At 47.0% G+C, this 26427-nt stretch overlaps 1 protein-coding gene across 11 annotated transcripts; it reads left to right on the top strand.

Moving 5' to 3' along the window:
- The first annotated feature begins 288 nt into the window (after positions 1 to 288).
- Positions 289 to 23779, top strand: LOC142360487 (protein ELYS-like). 11 transcript variants are annotated; one of them, XM_075413200.1, is made up of 20 exons: positions 289 to 442; positions 1082 to 1161; positions 1724 to 1826; positions 2436 to 2518; positions 3414 to 3607; positions 3804 to 3951; positions 4035 to 4185; positions 4747 to 4853; positions 7844 to 8039; positions 14928 to 15018; positions 15107 to 15196; positions 15359 to 15499; positions 16278 to 16382; positions 17165 to 17258; positions 17438 to 17561; positions 17669 to 17725; positions 19889 to 20035; positions 21620 to 21817; positions 22280 to 22386; positions 23033 to 23779. In XM_075413200.1, exons 8-20 carry the CDS (start codon positions 4801 to 4803, stop codon positions 23220 to 23222), a joined length of 1593 nt encoding a protein of 530 aa, XP_075269315.1. In that variant the 5' UTR covers positions 289 to 442; positions 1082 to 1161; positions 1724 to 1826; positions 2436 to 2518; positions 3414 to 3607; positions 3804 to 3951; positions 4035 to 4185; positions 4747 to 4800; the 3' UTR covers positions 23223 to 23779. The 11 variants fall into 11 exon arrangements, with proteins under 11 accessions (XP_075269315.1, XP_075269314.1, XP_075269316.1 ...); XM_075413199.1 differs by having other exon boundaries at positions 2140 to 2518; XM_075413201.1 differs by lacking the exon at positions 1724 to 1826 and having other exon boundaries at positions 2140 to 2518.
- The last annotated feature ends 2648 nt before the right edge of the window (positions 23780 to 26427 follow it).

Raw genomic sequence — 26427 nt, 5'->3', positions numbered from 1 at the left:
AGAGAGAACGGGGGGAAGGAGGCAAAGAAGAGAGCAAGGAAAAGGGAAAAAACGGGACCCGGGCGGCGTCAGATAACCCGAGTCAGCCAGGAACGGCCCGCCACGAGCCCGGCGACGCCCAGCAGATGGCGCCCTTCTCCCTCGATGCGAGGCGTCCTGCGGGCACGCAGGAGGGAGCGGACGCCGCGCGCCAGAAGCGCGCGCAGCCCCCCCGCCTAGCGGCCCAGGCGCATGCGCAGCGCGCCCGGGCGCGCGCGTGCGGTCCGGCGTCTCATGGGGGAGGCCGCCCCCCCGCCTCTGCGCGCCGCGGCCCCGGCCGTCCGCAGCTCGGCGCGGCCGCCTCTCCAGAGGCAGGGCGGCCCCGTCGGGGAGCGGTGGCCGCGGTCAGACGGCGATGTCGAGACAAGTCCGGTTCCGTAACGGTCTGCTGCGCCTGTATAAGGTTCGTAGTAAACGAAGCCTGGAGACCGTATTCTCGTACGGATTTCCGAACTTCCTTGATAAGCGCGTGTGGGAAGTCAGCGTACTCTGGGGCTTGGCCAGGCTTATGTGCTACAGGCATAGCTTGATGGATCGAAACATCTCCTTTGCAGAGCGCAGCAATCCTGCATTTATCTAACGATACGTTCGGCTCTCCGACAAGCTTCAGTGGTCCCGTGCGAGTCAGAGGCGATGCAGGAGCCAAGGGGGGGGGGGGGGGGGGGTGTTAATAAGTGACATGTACGATATTGATTTCTCTCGTTGCGCCTCTAAAATTTCATCTGCTGTGGCGGTGGTGGCTGCCATAAACTTTACCAGAGCTAATGGTGGGTATAAATCGGGTCCATCCTCGATGTCTGCTTCCCTGGTGTCACTGAAAATCCAGGAATAAAACCTCATAACACCAATGTAGTGTTGTAAGGCAGGCATTCCTTATTGCAGTGCTGGATGCACGGGAAATAATTCCACCGAACGTACATACCTCATACCCTTTCCATGCAGTTTATTTAAATCAAAAATATACATATTTATTTTATTTATGCATATTCAATATTATTCTCTCTGCCGATTGGTGTAAATTTCTCTCGCTTCACGTTTAAAGGTACAGTTCACGAAAAATCGAGAGCGCAGACTCGAAGAGGGGTGGTCGCAGCTCGGAGGCGGGTCGCCTTCGGGATGGAGGTGTGTTTTGGTATTAAAATGATATTAAAACAAGCCAAGTTCACAAAAGGATAGCACTTTGGCAAGGTTTCGGAAACCTGTTGGCTCAGGGGGCCAGATGAGCTGCTTATCAGTTCTAGAGGACCATTTCTTCCCGCTTTATCATCACGGAGCATGGCCACGGAGTCTCCACTCCGCTCCATCCTTTATGGTATGTTGTAGGGAGTTGCTGTGTTAGTGGATTCCTCGCATGCCTGCTGCAGCTCTGTCCCACTCCATTTCTCTTGATAAAAACACAATTACTTACTATGGTTAGCATTAGTGGTTACTTAGAGAATAGACCCTCCGTCCTAATGGCCAGGTGGGTCAGGTTGTACCAGGAACATAGCAGCACTGTCCATGTTTGTGGTCAACTGATTCCATCACCTTGGTTACACTGGGATCAAAAGGATCGGGGGGCCATCGATTACAATGAGACAGCGCTGTTCTGTCTCAAGTTATACCGTTTCCTACACGTTAACATTTCTGAAGAATGTGTTTGCTTGATCAGAAATGGTGTCTCAGAGTGAAATATCCCCTTTAGGTCCTTCAGGCTGAAGGTCAATGAGAGCATAATAAAGCACAGCGCAGAGGACTCATTTTCCATGGTCGTTATTTTTTGACATCCCAACTAGCAAAAGGTGAAGGTATGCCAAACTGGAAGTTTGAAAACGCTACCGATTCACTGTGCTCCATTATAAACTTGCGTATGTTGAATTGTAGTGGGTTTAGCATGTGTGTTGTAGCTTGAGGAGGCTTACAGGAAATGTGGAGGAGCAAGTCTTTCTGCATTGCTGGAAATGGTGGGGTAGAGGGGTGTGTAATCGATGGCCTTGCTGGACTTGTCAAATGCAAGATGAAAGAGAAACTCATAAACTTGGACTGAGGCATCTCTCGACTGAGGCGGCAAGAGCCAAAGAGCTAACAAAGGGAGTAATTAACTGGTGCTTATCTTATCAGACAAAAGTAAGAGGTGATAGCCCATCACTGTAAACCAAGTGATCCGTGGGGTGCCGTGGAGGCTGCGCAGCCAAAGATTGCTCCAGAGATTGCTTCGGGTAAAGCACAGATGGCCCCGGATGCACATACCAAGATGCCCGCTCCGAAGGCGTGTCACACTGCTGAGTCCCGCTTCTGACTGACACGACATTCCATGCCAAGAGCCAATCGATACACAATAATTGACTTAGTCTCACCTCGCAAAAAGATTTCCAAACATATAAAAATTGGCACTTGAAAACTCTCTTTGGGAGCAGGAGCCAAGCGAGAACTTCACCTGATGGACGGGTCGACAGGCCTGAACCTCTCTTCGCCCCCCGCAAGAAGGGACGCCTTTTTGGTAAGAGTCGCGCCTCTGACTTTGTCAGACGTATCCCCGGGAACACATTGTTAACTAAAGCGCTAAAGTACTACTTTGAGCTCAACTTTTGGTGACAGTGCATTTATCAACGGCAGTTTCGAATCTGTGATACCTGTCGCTTGAATAAATTACCTGTTGTGTCAACTTTGCAAAACTGTTTCAGTGAAAGTCCTTGGAAGGGCTCTGGCAGTCAAGTTGAATCTGAGAAGTGGCTACACGCTTAACCCTTTAGACATAAACCGTTGACCAAGTCTGGGACTAGGAGTTGATCCAGCAGCACCTAGACTCTCCTCTGAGAGAGAGTTTAGAACGCAAGGAGTCTTCTCTGAACCTCGTGACTCAAGGGGAGGGCTCTCCTTTTGCCACTTATCAGACTCCCCTTACCCCCCTTTAACGCGACAGGGTGCCACAATCATAACTACCAAATGGCAAATGCCATAAAAAAGAATAACGTCACAAACACTGTGATACATGGTCATTTCAATGTCTGTATTATTCTTCTGTTTGATGTACACCGGCAGCCTCATAGCTTTCTTAACAGCTGCTCAGCACTGAACATACGTTTTCACTGAGATACTCTACAGACACTAATACACAAAGTTGGTTCCCAGGTAAAAGTTTTCATTCTTAAACCAACTATTTGTATGATAAATGTTTTTCCAATGCTAATGTCTGTATTGTTGCTGAAATTATGTTTCCCAACACTGCTATACAGCCAGTGAGGAGAAGCTGTATAATATTTCTGGGTGAGGAGACACTCATATACAATTCAGATTTCCACTTATGTAAGTATTTAGGAGTTTGTGTCAATGGGATGTCCAAAAGAGAAAGGGCACATTTTATACAAACACGTCTTTCATATTTCTTTTCATAGAGAGCTCAAGTTTTGGCCACATCTGCTTCTGCCTTTCCTGGCTTTACACCGAAGCCTATTCTGAAATCCAGCCTTCGCACCGCACGCCCAGCAAGTCCCTGTGCATCTCCAAATCAGTTACTCCCCCTGTATGAGTAAAGGAACCTAAACTATCTTTCGTGGAAGAGAACTCGAATGCAAAACGGACTGTTGGGGTAAGCTGGGCTGCAGTCAGTGATTTTTGTATGAATTTGTAAAATTCATGTAAAGGCGTTACAGACTGTGACTTGCTTTACCTTTTTTTTTTTTTAAAGTTTGTAAACAGCAGTGTCACTGAATTTGTCGCTTCATTTTGCCACTTAATCTTCTTGGAATTAGTTCACTTTCTGATTTACACGTTTGCTTCATCAGAATGATCGTGATCCTTGCTTGAGAGAGGGAGCAGTTGCCAGACAGTCTCTATTAGACCAGTACGGCAAGATCCTTCGCAGTGTTCAAAGGAAGCTGACTGTAGAGAGAGCCAAGCCTTATCATTTGCCTTCATCAGTCTTAAGAGAAGGTAATTTTTAGAGGGGGACTATGATGGGCAACTAACCATCACTTTGATGACTCCAGGCTGATATATTTTCCCTCTTGCTTTAGTCGTATGACCAAAGCCATTATCAACCATAACAAACCAAGCTAATGCAGGACGTGTGCATACAAGAGCAACTTTGATCAGCAGTGTGTTGTCCAAAATCAGAAAAGTACAGGTAGCAAATGAGCAGAAGACCAGTTTCCCACCATATGATAGGTAAGCCGCCTTTTAACAAAGTTCAATCTTGAGGTATGTGTTTGGAGGGAGAGAGAAAGAGAGAGAGAAAGAGAAATCCGTTTGAATTATGTTAGTGTCTTGGAGGGAAGGTGCACCTGAATAAAGCTTTGTTTGTCTGTTTTACACATAGAATATATAGCATTTAAGAATCTATACATCATAAGTAATATGTGTCAAGAGAGACTTTTTCTGCTATAATAACCTTATTTACGCAAATACATGTATTTACATTGTGGGGAAAGTGTTTACCAGGTTTCAGCTAGCTGCAACTAAACCTATGATTACCCTCAAGCTATTGGTGTATGAATTTTGACAGCCTGGACTGTGTGATCAAATAGTGATCTTACACCACTTCCTGCCCAGTTTTTGCATTGTTTCTGCCCTTTTGCAGTTAGAAACAGGCAGAAGTTTAAAGAGCAGAAAAAAGGATCGTAGATGTTTGATGATTTTCATAGAGGTGTATGGTGAAAGATACCTGACTTCTGCTATGTCGGGACTTCAGGGGAATGAAAGTGAGTTACATTTTCCTTTTAATTCTAGTCCCAGAGCTACAGAACCAGCCACCAGAACACATCCTCTCCCTGATGCAGAGTTATGCGATGCATTGTTGGGACACCAGTTACAAAATTTTCACAAAAAAGTTCCAGGTAGAGTAGATGTACAGAATGTATATTTCAGAGAGGTCTTGCTACTGTGTGGACATATATATTTGTGTGTCTGTGTGTACTTTTTGTGTTTGCAAAGTCTGCTCTTTGCATATGGTTTTGTACCTGTTCAAGAGAAGGTCAATTTAGGGACACAGAATAGTAGGGGTTGGAAGGGACCTCTGTGGGTCATCTAGTCCAACCCTCCTGGCGAAGCAGGGTCACCTACAGCAGGCTGCACAGGACCTTGTCCAGGCGGGTCTTGAATATCTCCAGAGAAGAAGACTCCACAACCTCCCTGGGCAGCCTGTTCCAGTACTCCGTCACCCTCAGAGGGAAGAAGTTCTTCCTCATGTTCAGACGGAACTTCCTGTGCTTCAGTTTGTGCCCATTGCCTCTTGTCCTGTCACTGGGCACCACTGAAAAGAGCTTGGCCCCATCCTCCTGACACCCACCCTTCAGATATTTGTAGGCATTTATAAGGTCCCCTCGCAGCCTTCTCTTCTTCAGGCTGAACAAGCCCAGTTCCCTCAACCTCTCCTCGTAGGGGAGATGCTCCAGTCCCCTCACCATCCTCGTAGCCCTCCGCTGGACTCTCTCCAGTAGCTCTTCATCTTTCTTGAACTGGGGAGCCTAGAACTGGACACAGTACTCCAGATGAGGCCTCACCAGGGCAGTGTAGAAGGGAAAGAGAACCTCCCTCGTCCTGCTGGCCACACTCTTCTTGATGCACCCCAGGATTCCATTGGCTTTCTTGGCAGCCAGGGCACACTGCTGGCTCATGGTTAACCTGTCGTCCACCAGGACACCCAGGTCCCTCTCCGCAGAGCTGGCCTCCAGCAGGTCCATCCCAAGCCTGTACTGGTGCATGAGGTTGTTCCTCCCCAGGTGCAGGACCCTGCATTTGCCTTTGTTGAACCTCATCAGGTTCCTCTCTGCCCAGCTTTCCAGCCTATCCAGGTCACGCTGAATAGCAGCACAGCCTTCTGGTGTATCTACCACACCTCCCAGCTTGGTGTCATCAGCAAACTTGCTGAGGGTACATTCTAACTCTTCATCCAGGTCGTTGATGAAGAAGTTAAACAAGACTGGGCCCAGTACTGACCCCTGGGGGGGACCACTTGTCACCAGCCTCCAACTAGACTCAGCGCCGCTGATGACAACCCTCTGCGTTCTGCCATTCAGCCAGTTCTCTATCCACTTCACCGACCACTCATCCAGCCCACACTTCCTCAGCTTCCCTAGGAGGATATCATGGGAGACTGTGTCGAAAGCCTTGCTGAAGTCAAGGTAGACAACATCCACGGCTCTCCCTTTGTCTACCCAGCCAGTCATGTCATCGTAGAAAGCTATCAGATTGGTCAGGCATGATTTCCCCTTGGTGAATCCATGCTGACTACTCCTGATAACCTTCTTTTCTTCCACTTGCTTGATGATGGCCTCCAGGATAAGCTGCTCCATCACCTTTCCCGGGATGGAGGTGAGGCTGACCGGCCTGTAGTTCCCTGGGTCCTCCTTCTTGCCCTTTTTGAAGATTGGAGTGACATTGGCCTTTCTCCAGTCCTCGGGCACCTCTCCTGTCCTCCAGGACCTCTCAAAGATGATGGAGAGTGGCTCAGCAATGACATCCGCCAGCTCCCTCAGCACTCATGGGTGCATTCCATCGGGGCCCATGGATTTGTGGACATCCAAATCACTTAAGCGATCCCTCACACAGTCCTCCTCGACCAAGGGAAAGTCGTCCTCTTTGTAGGCTTCTTCTCTTACCTCCGGGGCCTGGGGTTCCTGAGGGCCAGTCTTAGCCCTGAAGACTGAAGCAAAGAAGGCATTCAGTAGCTCTGCCTTCTCCGCATCCTCCGTCACCAGGACACCCGCCTCATTCAGCAGCGGCCCCACGTTGTCCCTAGCCTTCCTTTTGCTGCTGATGTAGTTGAAGAAGCCCTTCTTGTTGTTTTTGACATCCCTTGCCAGTTTCAATTCCAGGTGAGCCTTGGCCTTCCTCGTCGCATCACTGCGTGCTCTCACCACGTTTCTGTACTCTTCCCAAGTGGCCTGCCCCTCTTTCCACATTCCATGGACCTTTCTCTTCTGCCTGATCTCCGCTAGAAGCTCCTTGTTTAACCATGCAGGTCTCCTGCCTCCTTTGCTCGATTTCTTTTCACAGCTAAGTGGAGGGTTTGAAGAGGTCCCAGCATTGAAATGTAGATGCATTTTCTTCTGACGTGAGAATGACATCACTTGAGCAACTTGTAATTGGATTGCTCTTGCCTCAGAGGCAGTGCTTTAGGAAATCACAGAATGGTTTGGGTTGGAAGGGACCTTCGAGATCCTCTGGTTCCAGCCGCTGCACCATGGGCAGGAACACCCTGCGCTAGAGCGGGTTGCTCAAAGCCCATCCAGCCTGGCCTTGAACGCTGCCATGGAGGGGGCATCCCCAGCTTCTCTGGGCAACCTTTGCCAGTGCCTCACCACCCTGATCGTAAAGAAATTCTTTCTTACATCTAATGGAAATCCTCCCCCTTTTGGTTTAAAGCCATCACCCCTTGTCCTGTCACTACAGGCCCTTGTAAGCAGTCCCTCTGCAGCTTTCTTGTAGGCCTCTGTCAGGTACGGGAAGGCTGCTGTAAGGTCTGCCTGCAGCCTTCTCTTCTCCAGGCTGAACAGCCCCAACTCTCTCAGCCTTTGCTCCTAGGAGAGGCGTTCCAGCCCCCTGAGATCAATTTTGTGCCCCTCCTCTGGCCCTGCTCCAACAGGTCCATGTCTTTCCCATGCGGAAATTATTAAGTATGAAATGTAAAGAAATCATTAACTAACAGAAAAGGCACATAACTTGTTCATGGGCCTGGTACATAACGCCATCAGTGGGGGTTCACTTGGCTGTCTTCTTCATTGAGGTTATTTTTGCTATGTATCACCACGGATTTCTTGAAACACAGCATTATTTTTTTTCATTTTTTATTGATGTTCCTATGTTAAATTATGTATCTTAACAGGCTGCTGGATTTGGTGTCTCATCCTGTCACTTCACGCTCTGCAGCACAGGGTGACAGCTGGCAGTCACCATGCAGAGCTGCTACTTCCTTCATGGCATCCAGCCCATTGAAATCCAGTATGCACAGTTCCATCTCGCAAAAGAAGTTCGCAAGAGCATCAGGGCTGAAGTTACTAGAGACTCCTCTTGTGGTTAAGGTTTGTGTTTTGGAAAAACAGTAACAGCCAACCAAACCAAAAGCCCGTAGCCTGTAAACCTGGTTTCAAATGAAACCCCCAAAGTATGTAACACCAACCCTGTTGGATTCCAGATGTGGAGTATTTTCAATCTGCCTGCGGTTATTTTGTAGACAGTCTTTTTGGAAGCAGCAGTTCAGGAAGAGTCTTAAAGAGGTGAAGTTTAGTTCTGAGTTAATGGCAGGATGCACATCGTGAAATACACTTGTTTTTACAGCATGGAGCCAAATAAATTAAAATAGGACTTTTCAATATACTTGGATACTTCAAGGCGCGATGTGTAGCTGCAGCAGCTCATTCTGCAAGTGCGCAGTGGCTCTGTATAGTCTGCCTTGCACACCTGCAAGCCAGAGTAGATATGCTTCAGGGCCTTAATCCAGTTCAGTGAATGACAACTGAGTGAGGTTTTTTTGTCTCTGCCAAATTCAGTGATGGCTTTGGGCAGTAACTTTAGTTGTTAGGTGCTAGTGTTAAACTGTATTTCCATTCACTGGCATCCAGCTCCTGTCATGCGAGGAAATGTCATGTGACCTATCTTCTCGGTGCTGATCTTCTTGCCTTTGCCTACCTGAACAAAACAGTTGTGATCTCTCTGCATTATCACCGCACCAAGTAAGTTGAAAGAAAGCCACTGTGCCTTTTGTGAAAGGCAAAGCCATATTTCTTAATTCTTGACTAACACAGATACAAAACTTACCTTTATAGCTAGTTTTCATGAAAGGAAATAAATTCTTTAGCTGATTAATTTAGAGCTCTCTTTTTAGTAAAAAGGCAAGGCATTGCAAAGTATGGTTTCAAAAAGCAGTACCGAGCAAAATTCAAGAACATGCGACAACTAGAGCTTTCACTTACCAGTTCCTTTACAGTTCGGGAAATGCTAGGTACATTTTTTCTCCTTGACCTCAAAAGAGGGGGTGAAAAGACAAACTGAGAAGACAAGTCCGGGTTTAAATGCTTAAGCTGCACAGGCTGGGCTGCTTTTCAAGCTAAAATGACAACGTATTGCTAACATGCACGTACATTATACACAAAGGACAGCGATGAGAAATGAAAGCTGATCCTCAAGAGCTCCCTGCCACCGCCTGAGGGAGCGCCACCGTGGGGCAGCTGCGCAGACATCCTGGCCGCAGAGGGTGCCGCAGAGGGCCCGCAGCCGGCTGTCCTGGCCGTGTGTGCCCCCGGCCCGGCGGAGGGGTGCTGGGTGAGCGTGGGGTGCTGCTGGCGCCTGGCCCAGCCGCCTGGGAGCCGCCATGCCGGGGGAGACGGCTGCTGGCGGCTCTGCGCTGGAGAAGGGGCCCTGCTCCTCTCGCCGCTCCCCCCGTTTCTCCCCTTGACCGACCGACGCCAGCACGACGGTTTTCGCTGCAGTCCCCTGTCGACAGAGGTGGAGAGGTGTCTGCAGAGCAGCTTCCAGAGGACAGCCCTGGGCCGGGCCTGGCTGGGGAGGAGCAGGCTCCGGCTGGCCCGGCTGTGCGTGGCCCATCTCTGCGGCACACACGAGCTCAGCTCCCCACGGCCGCTGGCGCTTCCTTTCTTGTTCCTTTCAAAAAAGTTAAAAAGAGTAAATTTGTAGCTGAGAGTAGAATTCTCCTTTTATGTTTAAGGACTTAATGGTCTGTTTTCCCATGTCAGTGCTCATCTGAAATTTGGTGGTGTTTCAAAGTGTTTTAAAAAACCTCCTTCAGATTCTAATGTCAAGTTAATACTTTTCATACGGTTACTGGTGGCGGCCGTGAGTCCAGCAGGCATCCGTTACAAAGAGATTTCGTCAACCTTACGATGTGCTGAAAGGTACAATTTTGTCATTTTTCCCTCCCTGGTCTTGGTGCAAATTGCAGCCAGGTGCTGGGCAAGATGACAGAAGATACCAGTCCAAAGTGATTGACAGCTTAGGGTGAAGAAAGACAGAATCTGTCAGTAATCAAGGGGGGGCATGTTAAGAGCTTGTTATTTATTCTTATGAACAAACAGTATCTATTTTTCCAGCTAAATTGTGTGAGGGAGGGAACTACTTTTCCTGAGGTTTCTGGGTCTCTCCCACGTGTGTGACTTCATTCCGCTTGTTTCCTTCCCTTTCTCCCCCAGTAGTGCAGCACCCTGAAACTAAGCTGTAGTTTGGGGTGCCACAGGCCAAACGTGGTTCCGACGTAGAACACACAGATGATCCCTGCTGCCAGGCATTGGTCATCGCTGCTTCCCTATGCCCGACACCAGCGACAGTGCCCCACAGAGCCATTCCTTCCTGCCCAGGAGCAGCTTGCTTCCCGGCCACTTTCCCAGTCCGTTGGGTCCTTCTGCAGGAGAAGGTTCTCTCTCTCCTCCCCTTTGCTCTGCGACTGCCCTTGCTGGGGCTCAGGACTGATAACCAATCTCCTTGCAGTCCTTTCAGTCCGGCTTTTGCTGGGACTGCAGCACTAGGTGCTTCTTATCCCAGCTCCCATAGAAAGAGATCAGGCCCTTCCACGTCTGTTACCCCAAAGTGCATCACGCCTCCGTGACCTTGTAGGCGCAGCAGCCTGGCTGCTAGCAGGTGTCAGGAGCAGCAGATTGAAGGTTTCCAGGACCAAGAGCTGAACTGCTTTCCTGTGCCGATGAACGCAGACCAACAAACTCCCCACGCCTGAGCCAGCTCCGTGCGGGGGCAGCTGGAGTTGTCTCTGCAGGGGATTTGTCTGCCTGCCTGGTGTAGCCACGCTTAGAGTGGATGAGGTCTGGTTTGAAGGGAGCCCATCCCACGTCATCCCCTGTACCAGAGGCCCCACAGCTATGGCTGCGTTGCTGCAAGTTAGGGTCAGCTGGAGAAGAGCAGGATTTTCCTGGGCTGGCAGGGGCAAAAGCAAACCAGGCTCTGACTGCTGGTAGCGCTACAAGAGAGGGCATCAGATGCTTCTGACCAGGGAGCAAAGTGGATGTGAGACTTAGGTGCTTGTGAAGTTCCAGAGGTACATGGGCTATTTCCAAACAGGGAAAAGAAGAAAAGAAGAGGAAGAAAAAGTCACATTTGACAGGAAATCTCACTGTTCACTGGGAATGTCTGGGTAACAGCTTCTTTTTTGCCTTTTGTGTGTTTCCAGACAACAAAAGATCAGCGACAAAGCAGTGGGAAATGCAAGTCCCAGTGAGAAGATTTTACGGGAACCAAAGGCTGAAAATAACAAAGTGTGGTCCAGACTGGCGGGACTCACGAGCACAGGGCGGCCAATAGCCGACGAAACACGTACATATTTCAGCAGGAATATAGCTACAACTAGCAAGTAGACTTTGACTTCCCAGAACACTGTCAGGAGGCATTTTTGGTGATCTGTAAGACTGAAGAAGTATGGTGGGAACGTAGCTGAGGTAGCTGCACAGGTGAATTTGTTAGCAAGTGGGTGGCAGAGAACCCTTTGGACAATCTCTGCAGTAAAGCTTGTAGGGAGTCTGTTTGGGTACGGCGATACGCACCTGAACCTAGGATTTCCGTTTCTCCTGTAGCATCTCTTGTGCGAGGCGTTTTACACAATATCACCGCCAGTGTGCCAACTTGAGAACACTTGGGAGGGAGAGAGGAGACGTGCGTTAAGGCTGCTCAGCCCTGACACACGTGCAGGAGCACACACCTTGTTGTGCCACCCCACCCCTGTCTGGATTTGGACTCCATCTGGCCCTGAGATGAGGCACGTGGGAACCAAGAGCACCAGGAGCCTTGTCCCGGGTGGGCATTCCCCAGGGGTGGATGCTCTGCCCTTACTGCCTGCTGGCCAGCTCATGCTCTGCTTCGTTAAGGCGGCCTAACAGCGCTGCTGTGTTTCTGCCTGTTGGTGTGGGAGCAGTAGTTCATAGCCAGTGACTTGGGAGCTTTTTCAAAGGTTTCTTTTTTCTTCCCCAGACATATTGCTTTTAAAAAGTTGGAAAAAAACCCCAACTCCGCCTTTGGGAAACAGTCCCTCTACTCATTTGCAGCACCGGCATGGGCACATCCAGTTGCTCAAACTCAGTTCCCTTATCAAGTGCTGGTGGTTTGCTCAAGGTAAGAGCCCAAACCAAGTGCAAGTCAGGATATTGCAGGCAGGAGTGGAAAATACCTCAACTTTCAACATAAGGTATATTAGAACAAGGCAGGAGTGGACAAACATCAGGGCTGAAGAAAGAGGTGGAAGCATTTGCAATTGGCAAGTGCTTGCAAATGCCTGCACAGAAAGGATTCACCCAGGTCGGTTCCTGTGCACCCTCTGGGCACAGTGTTTTATTGATCGCCTTCTGGTCAGAGGAGGACAAGGAAGATTGCAGATTTCATTTCCAGTTCAGGATGCTGACAGCAGCAACAAACCTCTGGGCTGCTTGCGAGCTGTGTGGGTTTCTATCCCCACGTGCCACACGGTCCCTAGGAGGGTCGGATAGGAAGGGCTTGCTCTGCAAGAGGCCAGACCACCTCCTGCTGCGTGGCTCCTCGCTGCCGGTCCTTGTCTTGGACGGGGTTTGCTATTTCACACATAGATACCCTGGTTAAAACTGTCTCTCTGTGCAGAAAAGGGGTGTGTTTTGCTAGCTGAGAACAAGCGGCGAATCCAGAGAACGCAGGCAACGGGGGAGTCCCGGCTGGAGGAAGCCTGGAAGGAGTGGGAGCACCAGCACGGTGCTGTGGCTCGGGAGAGTTTCCCGGTAACAGGCATCATGGCCACATACCGAAACCTCTGGTCTTCTGTGTCTGATGTTTTCCTCTTCTTGCCATCTTTCAGATTCGTTACTCACACACTTCTCTGCCAGCAATGCACCGACGAGACCCTCCAGGGCTTATGAGCTTGGGTAAAGTGGCAAGAACGTACCCCTTGGTTAAGGGTCCACAGCGTCATATCCAGTCTCTCATCAGTTCAGCTAACAGCATGTTCTGTCTCTGCTTCTAACGACATGATCGTTTCTTGGTTTCCTTTTGTAGTTATGAGAACTTCTGACTGAAAGAAAAGATGCCAGTGAATGCACCGAGCCGTGTCAAAGCAGCTCAGACTGGGTTGTTTCAAAGTCTTGGACAGGGAGAACCAAAGATGTTCCCTTTAAAACCAGTCATGAGAGAAACACCCTCGAACTTGGTCCAGCTGTGTTCCTTGTTCTCTGTTTTGAAAAAATTAACACTGCTTGTACCTCTGGGCATGTTTCTGAAAGCAACCAATGTCAAAGTGACTGATTTAGCCAGGCAGAAGCATTTGAGCAGGAGGCTGTGGTGTGCAAGAGCCAAGGAGCGCACGACGAGCTGCTCTGGGAAAGCAGGGGTCTGACGGTGACCTGATACATAGCAATAAATCAGTCAAGGCACACCTTCGCTGAAAGGCCGTACGCTGCTCCCCTCCCCGTTGCTCTTCACGAACCATTTCTTTGCTTCAACATGGGCAACCGCCCAATGGAGGAGGCAGGAAATTCGCTGTCTGCATGGAGCGGCGATTGCGGGATGAGGACTGGGTTTAATGGGGAGAGCAGAGCTGTACAGGAATGCAGGGCGTGTTGAGGGCTTCTCTTCGGTTTTGTGTGAAGCATGCATCACGCAGCAAAGCTGCTGACTAAACAGAAGTGCTGGATTTCTTCCTGCATAAACCGTGACGCCAGGTCTGGAGCTTCTGCCAGCAGCAAGAAGCGTGGTGCCAGCCTTTCGGGTCCGATATCTGCTTCCTGGCCACGTTTGGACAGATTCTGGGCAATTTTGGGCTTAATTCTGCCGGGAATGCTGAACGCCATTTGGGGTGTATGGCTAAACGTGGTCGTTCAGGTGCCCTCTTCAGTCCATCAGCGTGGATGATCGTATCGGCCTCGGCTGGCAGCTGTCACACGCGTTCGGGCACACAACACGGTGTCCTGTTGTGCTCCTCATTCACTTGCTGCGTCAACTGGTTCTCCTGCATTGATTTGCCTGGGGCCTGCTTTTTTGAGACGGTGAAACGAACTGAGCCAGGCTTCTGTTAATTCCATGTCTTCCACCTAGAAAGCTGTTGGATACAGTTTTAGAGAACTAATGGTGCCAAGGCTTTGCTGGTGTGGCATTGTTTAGCTTGTGTGGTGGAGAGAATACCTCAGTGGGTCGGAGAGAGTCAGCAAACAGCTGGGCGTGTTGCCCGTGCTGCAAATGTTTTTTGCAGTTCCGCTTGTCAGCTTGCTGTTTGTAAAAGTCTGTTTCGGAAGGAGACAGTCACAAGCCGCCTGGACATGGTCCTGGGCAGCGCGCTCCAGGTGCCCCTGCTTGAGCAGGGGGGCTGGGCCAGATGCCCTGCAGCATTCTGGGAGGCTCTCTCTGCCTTGTGATTGGTGGGGCTGGTGTCCCGCGGCAACGCTTCGTGACCTCCGGTCTCCCTCTGCCAGGAAGGCTGCGGGTGTGCTCTGCGCGGAGACTCTTCTTCGCACCTGCGTCTGTCGGAGTGCCATCTTTTAAGGAAAAGCTGTGTAGGAGGTTATTGACTGCCCCCTGATGAAAGTTCTGTCAATGTCAAAAACCTTTATGGTTGCTGTGAGTCCATTTTTGTGTTTTTTTCTTTCTTTACAGTGAAGAATGCAAGGCCTAACAGCTCAGGTAACCAGCAGCATGCTGCAGTTTCCAGAGGTGACTCGGTAACTGAAGACTATCATGCAGAGGCATGCAAATAAAGATGAGAACGAGCTTTTGGGAATTTGAAATGTCAGAGGAAAAGGTGCTGTATTGCTCAGACCAACCAGCAGTCCAGCCTGTGGCTAGAATAAAGCAAAAGCATGTGGCATTACTTGCCTGTATACTTACTGACTTTGTGATGTCTGAATGAGTATGCAGTTAGAAGCAAACGTCTGCTGTTGCAAGTTCAGGTATTGAAAGCATCTAGAAGAGTCTCATCTCACTTTGTCTGCTCTGTTTAGGAGGAGCAGTTGGAAGCAGTCTTGTCAGCTGCTGTCCAGGCAGGTTCTTCAGCACTTCTGACTGGACCCATTAAGCACTGGACATCGGAAGGTAATACTTCTTGTGGCGTTTATATGTTACGCTTTTTTTAGTGTGAAATCTTTGATTCATTTCTTTTTTGTTCTCTTTTTTCTTAAAGAGCAGCCACATTCTGCTGCTAATTTACGATTTGTGCTTGAGTGGACATGGAAGAAAGTGATCTCTACAAAATATGAATTTGACCAAATATGTGAGTAGCAGTGGAGTCATTCCGCAAACACAAACTCATTCTTTCTGATTGAGCTTATTCAGGAATGCGCTGGCTGATGTCATTGCACGTGCTTCTTGAAGCGTACTTTGAAACTCTGAGATGGGCCTGCAGGCTAATGATTTCATATTTCTTCTTGAAAAGGTGTTCCGCTGTTTGATGGCTCTTGCAGCTTCATTGACCCACAGACATTGCAGTCTCTCCAGCACTGCCAGTTGCTTTTGAGCAACCTTAGCACAGTCTTCAAGTGTTTTCCAACAGAAGCACAAGAGCTTACGGAAAAAGGTTTGTGATAGTCTGACTGAATCTTTGGTATGCTTTATCAAGATTTGGAATTATGCTTGGGTTGTAGTTGTGGCAACCTGAGCTTTTCTTGTGTGCAGTGATTGGAAGGCAGTCAAATTTAGCTTGGAGAAGGGTTTTCAATGTGAGAAGTTGGGACCACACTTACTGGGCACTGAGTTCAGGGAGATAGTTTGTCGTGGAGTTCACGCAGGTGGGTGGGGGAGGCTGCATTCAGCGAGAAGCTAAGGAGGCAACTTGGTTGAAATGACAGCAGCTGAACGAGGTCATGCTGAAAGATATTCCTTCTATTTCATACTAGCACTTTTATAATTGCCTGCAAATATTGTCTTGCAAATGAGTGAAAAATATAGAGGAAGCGTAAATGAGTAACTGGTACAGTAAGTGACCTGAGTTTCCCTAGCTTTTTCTGGTATCAATTGTGCTTGTCCTGTTGAGGGGAAAGAAAGACAATCCCTTGGCTTCAGCAAAAATCTCTGCTACGTGAGAAAGAAATGTCTTCCTGACGAGTGTATTTAATAGTTCAGGCTGTATTTTTTTCTGTTTTAACCTTAAGCGACTGGTTCTTTGTAGGGGTTTCTATTTGTTTTGGCGGTGATGGTGGTTTTTTCCTTCAGAGAAGAAAGTGATACAGAGTGAACAATGCAAAGACAAAGATTTCTACGGTGTTCTGTTTATACTTTCCATTTAGTATGATGAAGGGAGTTTTGTGAAAACGAAAGAAGTTGCGTAAGAAAAGTCATCCTATGCCTTTTTTCAGATTTTACAGACTTGACAAATAAGCAGGTGGTAACTGGCCTCGTTTCTTTGTACGCACAAGTGGTCGTCTGGTTCTGTCGATCCGGTCTCCTTCCAGAAGGTTTAGGTAAGCATAAGCTGTAACACCTTTGTAAGGAGGAGACTATCCAGGAAGCGGTGTTTGTGAACACATGCTTGGCCATGCTTTTGTAAATGTTTTGTGACTAACAAGCCATGTTGGTTCAGTGACAGTGCATGCTGACACTCTGTTGGCGAAGTTGAGATTGGACTGTTTTTTCAAATACATAGAAAGAATGTAGAATAATGCAAGTAGTTCATGTCCTGGGTGTTTTTAGGAAGAGCAATAAGCCTCCAGCTTCGAGGAGCTGCTTGTGCCCACAGCTTGAAATGCTTGGGATTTTAAACAAATTACTGTTAAACAACAGATCTGGGAATGCTTGTTTTTACTGTAAAAATATGACGTGCAGGTTTGGAACTTCTTCTTTATCGCTTGAGGAAAAAATATGCCTTGGAAATAGTTCTTAGTTTGCATGGGTTAGAAATTCTATTGCCAGCCGTAATTGTCTTACAAATGCTCACAGGACATGTTCAAGCAACAATTCCCTTTGTGAATTGTTTTTTTTTTATGGTGAACGTGAGCTTACAGTTCACGTTCTGAATGCTACATCAACTGTACTTGAAAGGGCACTTGAGACAAGAAGGAGTTGAGTCTTGTGTCTTGTATGTCTGGTAGCGACGGCAGAAACAAGACTGGCTTCTTTGGGAGCTGGAGGCTTGCCTGTGCTGCTTGATGCTTAGCTTGCCTACTCTTCTGTCTTCTTAGTGAGAAATTCTAGTTCAAAAATGTGCTAGTACTTCTTTAACTTGCTTTTGCTTTATTGCCTGTAGATGATGATATGCATTTGTCTAGACCTTTTTACAATTACCCTCAAATTCGGAGCTACTATACCGGGCATCGACAGAAACTTGAGCGTTTGTCAAGGTAAGGCTTGCAGGAAAACTCCTGAGCACTTCCACTGCAAATCCTACTGTAAATGTTCTTTCCTGGACAAGCTTACTAGCATATGGGTGATATGCCTTGGGTTAGACGATAATAGGTTACACTGGGAGGTTGGAATTTGTGTTTTCCTCTGTCCAAATCCTTGCTACCTTTTCTTCCAGAGGAAAATGGGATTCTCACTGCTTGATGATTGATGGAATGGTTTCCCAGTTAGGAGAGCGAGTTGAGAAGTGGTGGCGGAGAGACGAAGGAGGAACTGGGAAATATCCACCTGCCAGTTTACATGTGAGTGCTGTGTTCACGGAAAGCAGCAACACCACCACCACCCACCCAAAAGCCAAGGAGTATGGCAAGACAGGAGTTTTTGAAACACTTACAATTTTCCATTTCAGGCACTGCTGGATCTCTATTTGCTAGAAAGCATTGAAGAAAGCCACAAACATGCAATTGTATCCTTTCTAGTTGTTACAGCTGCAGGATATTCGTGTTTCATGACGTTTTTCAATTTATGTTCCAAACACGATGCAAGAGAAAACATTTCGTTTAGAATGAAGTCGTAGGCAGGAACATTGTTTCATTTCTGTGTCCTGTGGCATTTTTATGATGTTTTAGCCCTATCTGTAGCAAATGGCTACTTGCTAAAACGATGCCCTAAACCGTGCTGCTGCAGAGCAAAAGGATTTCTAACAGTGGTTTACGAGTACCGGATTTTTGCCCAAATCATCCATTTTCCAGCACAGCTAACAGTGCTTGCACAAGCGCAGGCACCCAGAATAATCAGCAGAGAGAAGAGAAAAGGTGTTGGGCAGAACTGAATTTTGAAGCTGCTGAAAGACACAGAATTGCTTTTGTTGTTTGTTGCCTAACCCGAGAGGGGAGCCTAGAGAGCAAGGGAGGCAAAAACTGTTGTACCCCAGAGCTGTCCTCTTAGAACGTGTCCCTAAAATCGGCTGTCAGCGGGAGAAAATGACACTACCAAGAAGGCATCCACATACTGCTTTAAATGCAGTTTCCCTCATTCGGAGCCAAGTGTTGTTGTAGGGACACCATCATTTCCTTTGTTTTACATACTCTGGAAATGAGGAAAAAAGCCCAGCTGTCGACTTTGTTTGCTTGAGTAACTAAGCATTGGATGTTGAAATGTGTTGAAGGTCCAACCGATAGCTCCACTGACTTAAGAGGGAGCCTGAGTTTAAAACTGAAGGATTTCAGTGTCGAAAGTTAACCTTTCTGAATGCCCTACAGCAATCACAGCGTATTTCTTGCTGGGTCTTGATTCAGCATGCGGTTTTGTGGTTAGGACCTGACTGTCTTCAGGTTACAATACTTCAGCAAGGCTTTCGACACGGTCTCCCATAACATCCTCCTAGGGAAGCTCAGGAAGTGTGGGCTGGATGAATGGTCGGTGAGATGGATTGAGAACTGGCTGAATGGCAGAACGCAGAGGGTTGTCATCAGCGGCGCTGAGTCTAGTTGGAGGCCGGTAACTAGTGGTGTCCCTCAGGGGTCAGTACTGGGCCCAGCCTTGTTTAACTTCTTCATCAACGACCTGGATGAAGAGTTGGAGTGTACCCTCAGCAAGTTTGCTGATGACACCAAGCTGGGAGGTGTGGTAGATACACCAGAAGGCTGTGCTGCCATTCAGCGTGACCTGGACAGGCTGGAAAGTTGGGCAGAGAGGAACCTGATGAGGTTCAACAAAGGCAAATGCAGGGTCCTGCACCTGGGGAGGAACAACCCCATGCATCAGTACAGGCTTGGGGTGGACCTGCTGCAGAGCAGCTCTGCGGAGAGGGACCTGGGTGTGTAGGTGGACGACAGGTTAACCACGAGCCAGCAGTGTGCCCTGACTGCCAAGAAGGCCAATGGCATCCTGGGGTGCATCAAGAGGAGTGTGGCCAGTAGGTCGAGGGGGGTTCTCCTTCCCCTCTACACTGCCCTAGTGAGGCCTCATCTAGACTACTCTGTCCACTTCTGGGCTCCCCACTTCAAGAAAGATGAGGAGCTACTGGAAAGAGTCCAACAGAGGGCTACAAGGATGGTAAGGGGACTGGAGCATCTCTCCTATGAGGAGAGGCTGAGGCAGCTGGGCTTGTTCAGCCTGAAGAAGAGAAGGCTGCGGGGGGACCTAATATATACTTAGAAATATGTGAAGGGTGGGTGTCAGGAAGATGGGGCCAAGCTCTTTTCAGTGGTGCCCAGCGACAGGACAAGGGGCAATGGGCACAAACTGAAGCACAGGAAGTTCCGTCTGAACATGAGGAAGAACTTCTTCCCTCTGAGGGTGACAGAGCACTGGAAGAGGCTGCCCAGGGAGGTTGTGGAGTCTCCTTCTCTGGAGATATTCAAGACCCGCCTGGACACGGTCCTGTGCAGCCTGCTGTAGGTGACCCTGCTTTGGCAGGAGGGTTGGACTAGATGACCCACAGAGGTCCCTTCCAACCTCAACCATTCTGTGATTCTGTAATAGCTTCAAATGGCAAGACTAATCCATTGGTGTTCTGTGCTTTCTATCACTCTTATGTTCTTCTTTCGTTCTGTTATTCTGAATGTAATGTGATAAATTTTTGGTCTTACAGATTTATTAGCCTTAATTAGGTACGTGATGTCAGACAATTTACTTCCTGCTGGATATCATGCATTTCTTTCCGAGTAAAACAGAAACTTCAGTCGACTCCTTCGCAACGGCCTTTGCTATACCACGGGGTCTTGTAAAGCTTGTTCAAGGTTTTTGGCTTCTAGATCACAATGATTGTGAAGTAAGTATGCGACAGTTTAGTTAGACATAGATTGCAGTACAAAGCTGTAATCTAGAAAATTATTGAACGAAATCAGTGCCACTGGTGCGAAAAAATTAGAAGCTTTTTTTGGTATTACTGCTATGACACCTTCAGCTGTCGATTATGATTTGCGGTTTTGCTTTAATTCCTTTGACGGGACATTGATTAAACCAAAGGAAAAATCAACTTTCATAGTGCTTTCACATGCACAGTTCCATCTCGCAAAAGAAGTTCGCAAGAGCATCAGGGCTGAAGTTACTAGAGACTCCTCTTGTGGTTAAGGTTTGTGTTTTGGAAAAACAGTAACAGCCAACCAAACCAAAAGCCCGTAGCCTGTAAACCTGGTTTCAGATGAAACCCCCAAAGTATGTAACACCAACCCTGTTGGATTCCAGTTGTGGAATATTTTCAACCTGCCTGCGGTTATTTTGTAGACAGTCTTTTTGGAAGCAGTAGTTCGGGAAGAGTCTTAAAGAGGGGAAGTTTAGTTCTGAGTTAATGGCAGGATGCACGTTGTGCTATAGCTTTGTGAAATACGCTTGTTTTTACAGCATGGAGCCAAATAAAATAGGACTTTTCAGTATACTTGGATACTTCAAGGCGCGATGTGTAGCTGCAGCAGCTCATTCTGCAAGTGCGCAGTGGCTCTGTATAGTCTGCCTTGCACACCTGCAAGCCAGAGTAGATATGCTTCAGGGCCTTAATCCAGTTCAGTGAATGACAACTGAGTGAGGTTTTTTTGTCTCTGCCAAATTCAGTGATGGCTTTGGGCAGTAACTTTAGTTGTTAGGTGCTAGAGTTAAACTGTATTTCCATTCACTGGCATCCAACTCCTGTCATGCGAGGAAATGTCATGTGACCTATCTTCTCGGTGCTGATCTTCTTGCCTTTGCCTACCTGAACAAAACAGTTGTGATCTCTCTGCATTATCACCGTTTTCTTCTTCTTAAATATGGTCCATATCATGAAGTTAGATTCCTTATCCTCCTTTGCAACCCTTTCAATACTGTGAAATCTGTTTTGAGCTGAGGGAAGAAGACTGGCACGCTTCTAGTCGAAGACGTGTCGGTATCTTTACAGCAGTGTCACGCAACTTAGTCGAGTGTGAGGATTGATTAAGGAGTGAAAAAGTTAGCTGTCGCTGTTGCTTTGCTGATTGCCATTTTGGGTGGCAGTGTTTTCAGTCGCTGTGTCCAGGGTGACCTTGGAAGTTGCATGTCTTTTAGAAGAGCAGTGTAGAAATTGCAGAAATTACTGGGAGGGGAGATCACACTGCAGACAAGGTGCCATCTTCTTCATTCATCCAGAAATTAATTTGAAAAAAGAACATGTGGTGTCGGCATTTAACTAAAAAGAAACCCAAACAGCCAAATGAAAGACAAAAAGCGTGTTTTTTTTAAGATCTTGGTACCTTTGCAAAAAGAGCTGTGCAGAGGCTGATCTTTGTCCTCTCTGCTGGTGCAAACTCAGTTTGTAGCTGAAGCTAATACATTTGACAAGGGGAGTCTTCAGTTTTGAAGCTGTAATCAGTTTTAAGTGACATATATTTCTTTCTTTTCATAGAGAGCTCAAGTTTTGGCTGTGTCTGCTTCTGGTTTTCCTGGCTTAACAGCAAAGTCTATTCTGAAATCCAGCCTTCACACCACAGCCCCAGCAAGTCCCTGTACATCTCCAGGACAAACAGTTACTCCACCTGTACCAGCTACGAAACCTAAAGTATTGCTCACGGAAGAGAACACAAACGCAAAATGGACTGCTGGGGTAAGCTGGGCTGTAGTTAGTGATTTTTGTATGAATCTGTAGAGTTCATGTAAAGGCTCTATAGACTGTGGTTGGGTTTACGTTTATTTTCTTTTGAAGTTTGCCAAGCCTCTTCCTATGGGGAGTTGGATTTGCAAGTCAGAATGGCAGACTTGAATTTGTTCAACGAAAGGTTGTGTTAGACCTTCTGTAGCATCACGTGCCTGCAGGACCACATTTGTAAAACCCACCAGTGACCTTGGCGGTTGTTTACGTGGGTGTTGTTAGGAGCTGTGATTGTTCCAAATTGTTCCAAATTGTTCCAAATTGCTAGTTCAGCTTCCCGCTCTAGGCACCTGTTTCCCCACTTAACGGTTCCCAACTGAACTTTGGCATGACTTCTTCATGTAAGAAAGGTTCCGTTGTATTTTGTAGAAATGTCAGAACTTGTGGATGAGTGACGCCTTTGTTTCCTTACCATAGGAGCTTCCAACCGAAGAGGAAGAGGATTCCAAATCTACGGAGTCTGTGGGAAAGCAAAAATTGAAGCGAGGTAGAACTGCAAAATCAGAAATGAAGAAAGCTAGCAAGTACGAAATTCTTTTTGAACACTTCTGTGCATTCCTTTGTTGCGGTAGTGATTCAGCTGTTAGCCACCTAACTTCCTCTTCCTCACTTGGCTGTGCAGTGCTGCTCCGACTTTATGAGCCTGTCGAGCTTGCTGGTCTGGTAGGCACCTGTTTCCCCACTTAGTGGTTTAGTTTTCTGATGGAAACAGAAGAGGGAGGAGACAGAAAAGGGCAAGAGGGTACTGCTTTTTTCAAGGATGGTGTGCCCTTGTTTTGTCTTATTCCGCCTGATGAAACCACACTCCTATGGTCTTTAGATCGCCATAGAAAGCAGGAGGGGGTCAGAGAACGGGGAGAGAGAACTTCTTGTTTCCGGACATGTTTTCTGGTTCCTTCTGGAGAACGGTTTCAGGGCGTTTGCCTCTTGAAAGCTGGGAGAGGGGGCTCTAAAAGCTCATAGGAATTGTGACTGAGAATGCTTGGGAGAGTCTGGTGAGGAATGGAAAAGGAAGCTTATTTATGTACCTTTTTTGCCTTGATCATATGTACAAAGAAGCCCATAAATAATTCTTTGGCATTGATTTTGTTATGCCATGGGGGTTTTGTTGTTCCCTGCTAAATACTGTTGGTTCTAAAAAATCAGTTTGATATTTCCCTTTCTTTACAGAACCACAAGAAAACAAGGTTCTTGGTCACCTCCACCCGTGGAAATAAAACTCATCTCTCCTTTTGGAAGTCCAGTGGATGGAACAAAAAGCAAACGAAAAGAAGCTGCAGACACGGCAAAGACTCTACGGAAGAACAAAAAAAGACTGTCTCATTTTCCAAAGCCAGTTGTGCGCCGGAAGATGCTGTAACAGTTTTTGAACTTTAGAATGTACACCACTGTTTGTAAAGTCATCAAAATTGTGTGGATTAATAAAAAGAAAAAAAAAAAGTAATTTGGAAGAGATAATTTGTATAAATTCTTGTAAAATTTCATAAACAAATGCACTCCATAAGTAACTCCATATGGAGTGTGATTTCCTTAGTCAGTGCAGTGTTCTATTTTATATTAAGACTTCATACATTTATATAACATGTAAATACAACTTATTTTAGGAATGTTCAATAACAATGTATACTTCGTGATATGCTTACTGTCTGACAGCTTTTTGAGGGAATAGTGGGTTGAGTGGCCTGTATCACTTAAAAATGTTGCTGTTGGTTTGCAAGAGTTGCTGACCCTCGAAAGTAAAGCCAAAAGCTTTTGAAGCCTTTTAAAAGTTTGCGTAGAATTCCTATAACAAGTAAAAATTTAAAACAAACTACTTCCAGTTTTATAAATGATGTTGGACCTTCTGGCACAAAGAAATGGGCTCACGATACAAACTGGTCATTCCTTACATTCACGGTTAGGTTGTACTAGACTGAAGTCAGACTGTAAACAATTGTGTTTGAGGCTGTGCAATATTGCTTTGTATTTGTCTTAAACTTTGGGAAAGCTGCTCCTTAGTTCATAAAACTAGATCGCTCCTCAGACGTGTCACTATTTTTTACAGTTTGTTGTCAGCAAAAACGAAGTGTAGAGAGGGTGTGATGCTTAGAATATGATCTCAGATTTAAAGGGATATTACCCACATATTTTGAAATTTTAGCATCCTGCAGTGAGCTTTGCAAACAAGCTTTGAGGTAATTGTCTTAAGATATGGTTTCCGACAGCACCCCGTGACTCAAAGTTGATTGTTTCTTCGTCTGTGGTGGTGAAAAGGTAGAGAAAACACGTAAGTGTGAAAAAGAGCTTAGTTTATATTGTTCTTACAACTGAACTTTCAGGTTTAGGCCGATCTATTGTGTGGACACATTTAAGGTCATCGGGAGGTGATGTGGCTATAAACTGCATGTTTGAAACAGTGCATTGGATCAACTGCATAAAGCATGGAATTAAACAGGGAAGGAACAATAACAATGCAACATCACATAACATATAAAAAAGAACACGTTTAGCCCATGGGGCACCTGGAAGCCAGGAGAAGCTTCCAGGTTTGGATGGGGACATGAGCCAGCTTTCATATTGCCGAAGCGATTTGTTTAACAACTTGACCATTATCGTCAATTGTAAACAACAGTTAGAATCATTCAATTTATCACAGACACCTTCCTCCTCAGCTAGCAGGTAATCGAGAACCATGCGATGCTGGAGTATCTCTGCTTGCAATTGAGTGGCCTGATCTGCCAACGGATCAAGGGCACGGGTCGTCTCCTTCACAGTGATTTCTGGGATGGCTTGCAGCTGGATAATTTGATTAAAGTTGTAAATAGGTTCTCAAGCACCGCTAATCTGCTCGTTGGGGTTCCAGGTGGCAGGTCCATAAAGTTGTATGAATCGTTGAGGGGTCCACTCATCTTTAGCCCAGGTATGTTTGCTTCCACCTGCTTTTGAGGTATCAGTGGACCACTGATTTCATCTGAGATCATCATGTACTTAACACCTAATCCATTGCCCTCATCCTCTGTGAGCAGAAAGAACAAGGGGCAGATCATCCCCACATAGCACACTCCAATCCAGTTCTTAGGTAATTGCCTGTATGCTTGGTGACCACAAATGCAATAATGACCTTTTAATGCCCAGGTGCCATTTTCAAACAGGCCTGTGGGTGTCCATGGTAACTGGAAATACGCAGAGTTATTTGTTCCCAGAGGATGGTACACTGATAGGGGTTGAGGGGTAGGTGTCTCATAAATGGAAGAAGACCAAGCACCAGTGTCATTAATCCAGGAACAATTAACACTCGTGGTATAGGGTAGTGTGTAATTTTTAGTGGATTTGGGGATATAAATTCCAGACTGATTAGTGGGAGATCAAAAAGGGAAAAACCATTTCCTGTGTCCTGTTCGATTTACCCAGGCCCAACCGGGCCAGCGGGGTACAAGGTGCTAGGCTTTGGACCTAAAGAGGCGTCAGTATGTCTGGCCGCCTGCACAGAAGAGAAAAGGGGTCAGATTTGATCTTCTTGAGCAATCAACGCGTTTACAACCAGTGGGGCAATGGTTGCCACAGGTACCAGTCCAGGTGTGCCTGCTGTTTCCCAAGAAAACACCACCCTCGCGTGTTTGGTTTGGGCAATACACACCTTGGGCTGGCTGTTGTATCGCCCAGGGCTGCGCATCTTTGTGCCAGCAGGAATCACTTTTGCCTTCACTGTAATTACTCACTAACCATTCAGGGGAAATGGGGGCAGCAGTCCATGGCCAGCTCTCCAGGATGACTGGACCACCACAAAACCAACAATTGCTGAGGTTAAACTGATGAGCTACTTCAGAACCTAGCGCTATCAATATATTTTCCCACTCGTGTCCTGAAGTGGGAAAGGACAGGTTTCCTGTGGGACTAAGGGTGAAGAGAATGGTTGCCCAAAACAGTGCCTACGATGCTAAACTATGCATCCCATAAATATTAATAAAGCTATAACCATCAATATTATACAAAGCATCAGGGTCACCATCTATCTTCTTCCCGGCGAAGGCTCTGATTTTGTCCCACGGACTTTGTTTGTTAAAGGAAAAGAAGAGAGAAAACATACTCGATTCCCAGAGAACCGTAATTAAATCAATATTTAGAAGATGGGACAATCCATCTCGCACTAATTTTGTCTTCATTCCCACGGGCATCTTTCACCTTCCAGGTGTATTTATTTACGGGGGTTGTTAGTACCAGTGGTACAGTTCCCGCGGTGGGTGATTCTACCAACAGCGGCTGGCCTGAGAAGTGAGAGGGATTACAGGAACGGTCGGAGTCATTAAGATTTGAGCTCATACAAGGGGCTTAAGCTGTGATCTTACAGCATCCATTTACCCCTCATTGATTGTTTACGTAAGTAATTGTGTCCCATATTCGCTCCGACCATTCTGATTCATGGGGCTTAAGGAAACACTTCAGAAGGCCATTTGTCCTTTCCACCATTCCATTTGCTTGTGGATAATAGGGCGTGTGGAAAACCCACACAATCCCTTCTCCTGCAGCCCAGTCCCAAACCACTCTGGTCATGAAGTGAGAGCCATTGTCCGATTGTATGGACTGAG

The sequence above is a fragment of the Opisthocomus hoazin genome, chromosome 2 (assembly GCF_030867145.1).
Source record: "Opisthocomus hoazin isolate bOpiHoa1 chromosome 2, bOpiHoa1.hap1, whole genome shotgun sequence".
Lineage (NCBI taxonomy): Eukaryota > Metazoa > Chordata > Aves > Opisthocomiformes > Opisthocomidae > Opisthocomus > Opisthocomus hoazin.
Note: the sequence above shows the minus strand (reverse complement) of the source record. Positions and strands in the feature narration are given on the sequence as shown.

Bases quoted from the DNA above. Each gene is read 5' to 3' on its own strand.
- LOC142360487 (XM_075413201.1), top strand. From the start codon at position 4,801: ATGCGATGCATTGTTGGGACACCAGTTACAAAATTTTCACAAAAAAGT. The intron at 17,726-19,888 runs GTATCCTTTCTA...ACGTGATGTCAG, and splicing joins AAAGCCACAAACATGCAATT to ACAATTTACTTCCTGCTGGA. The intron at 20,036-21,619 runs GTAAGTATGCGA...TTCTTTTCATAG, and splicing joins TAGATCACAATGATTGTGAA to AGAGCTCAAGTTTTGGCTGT.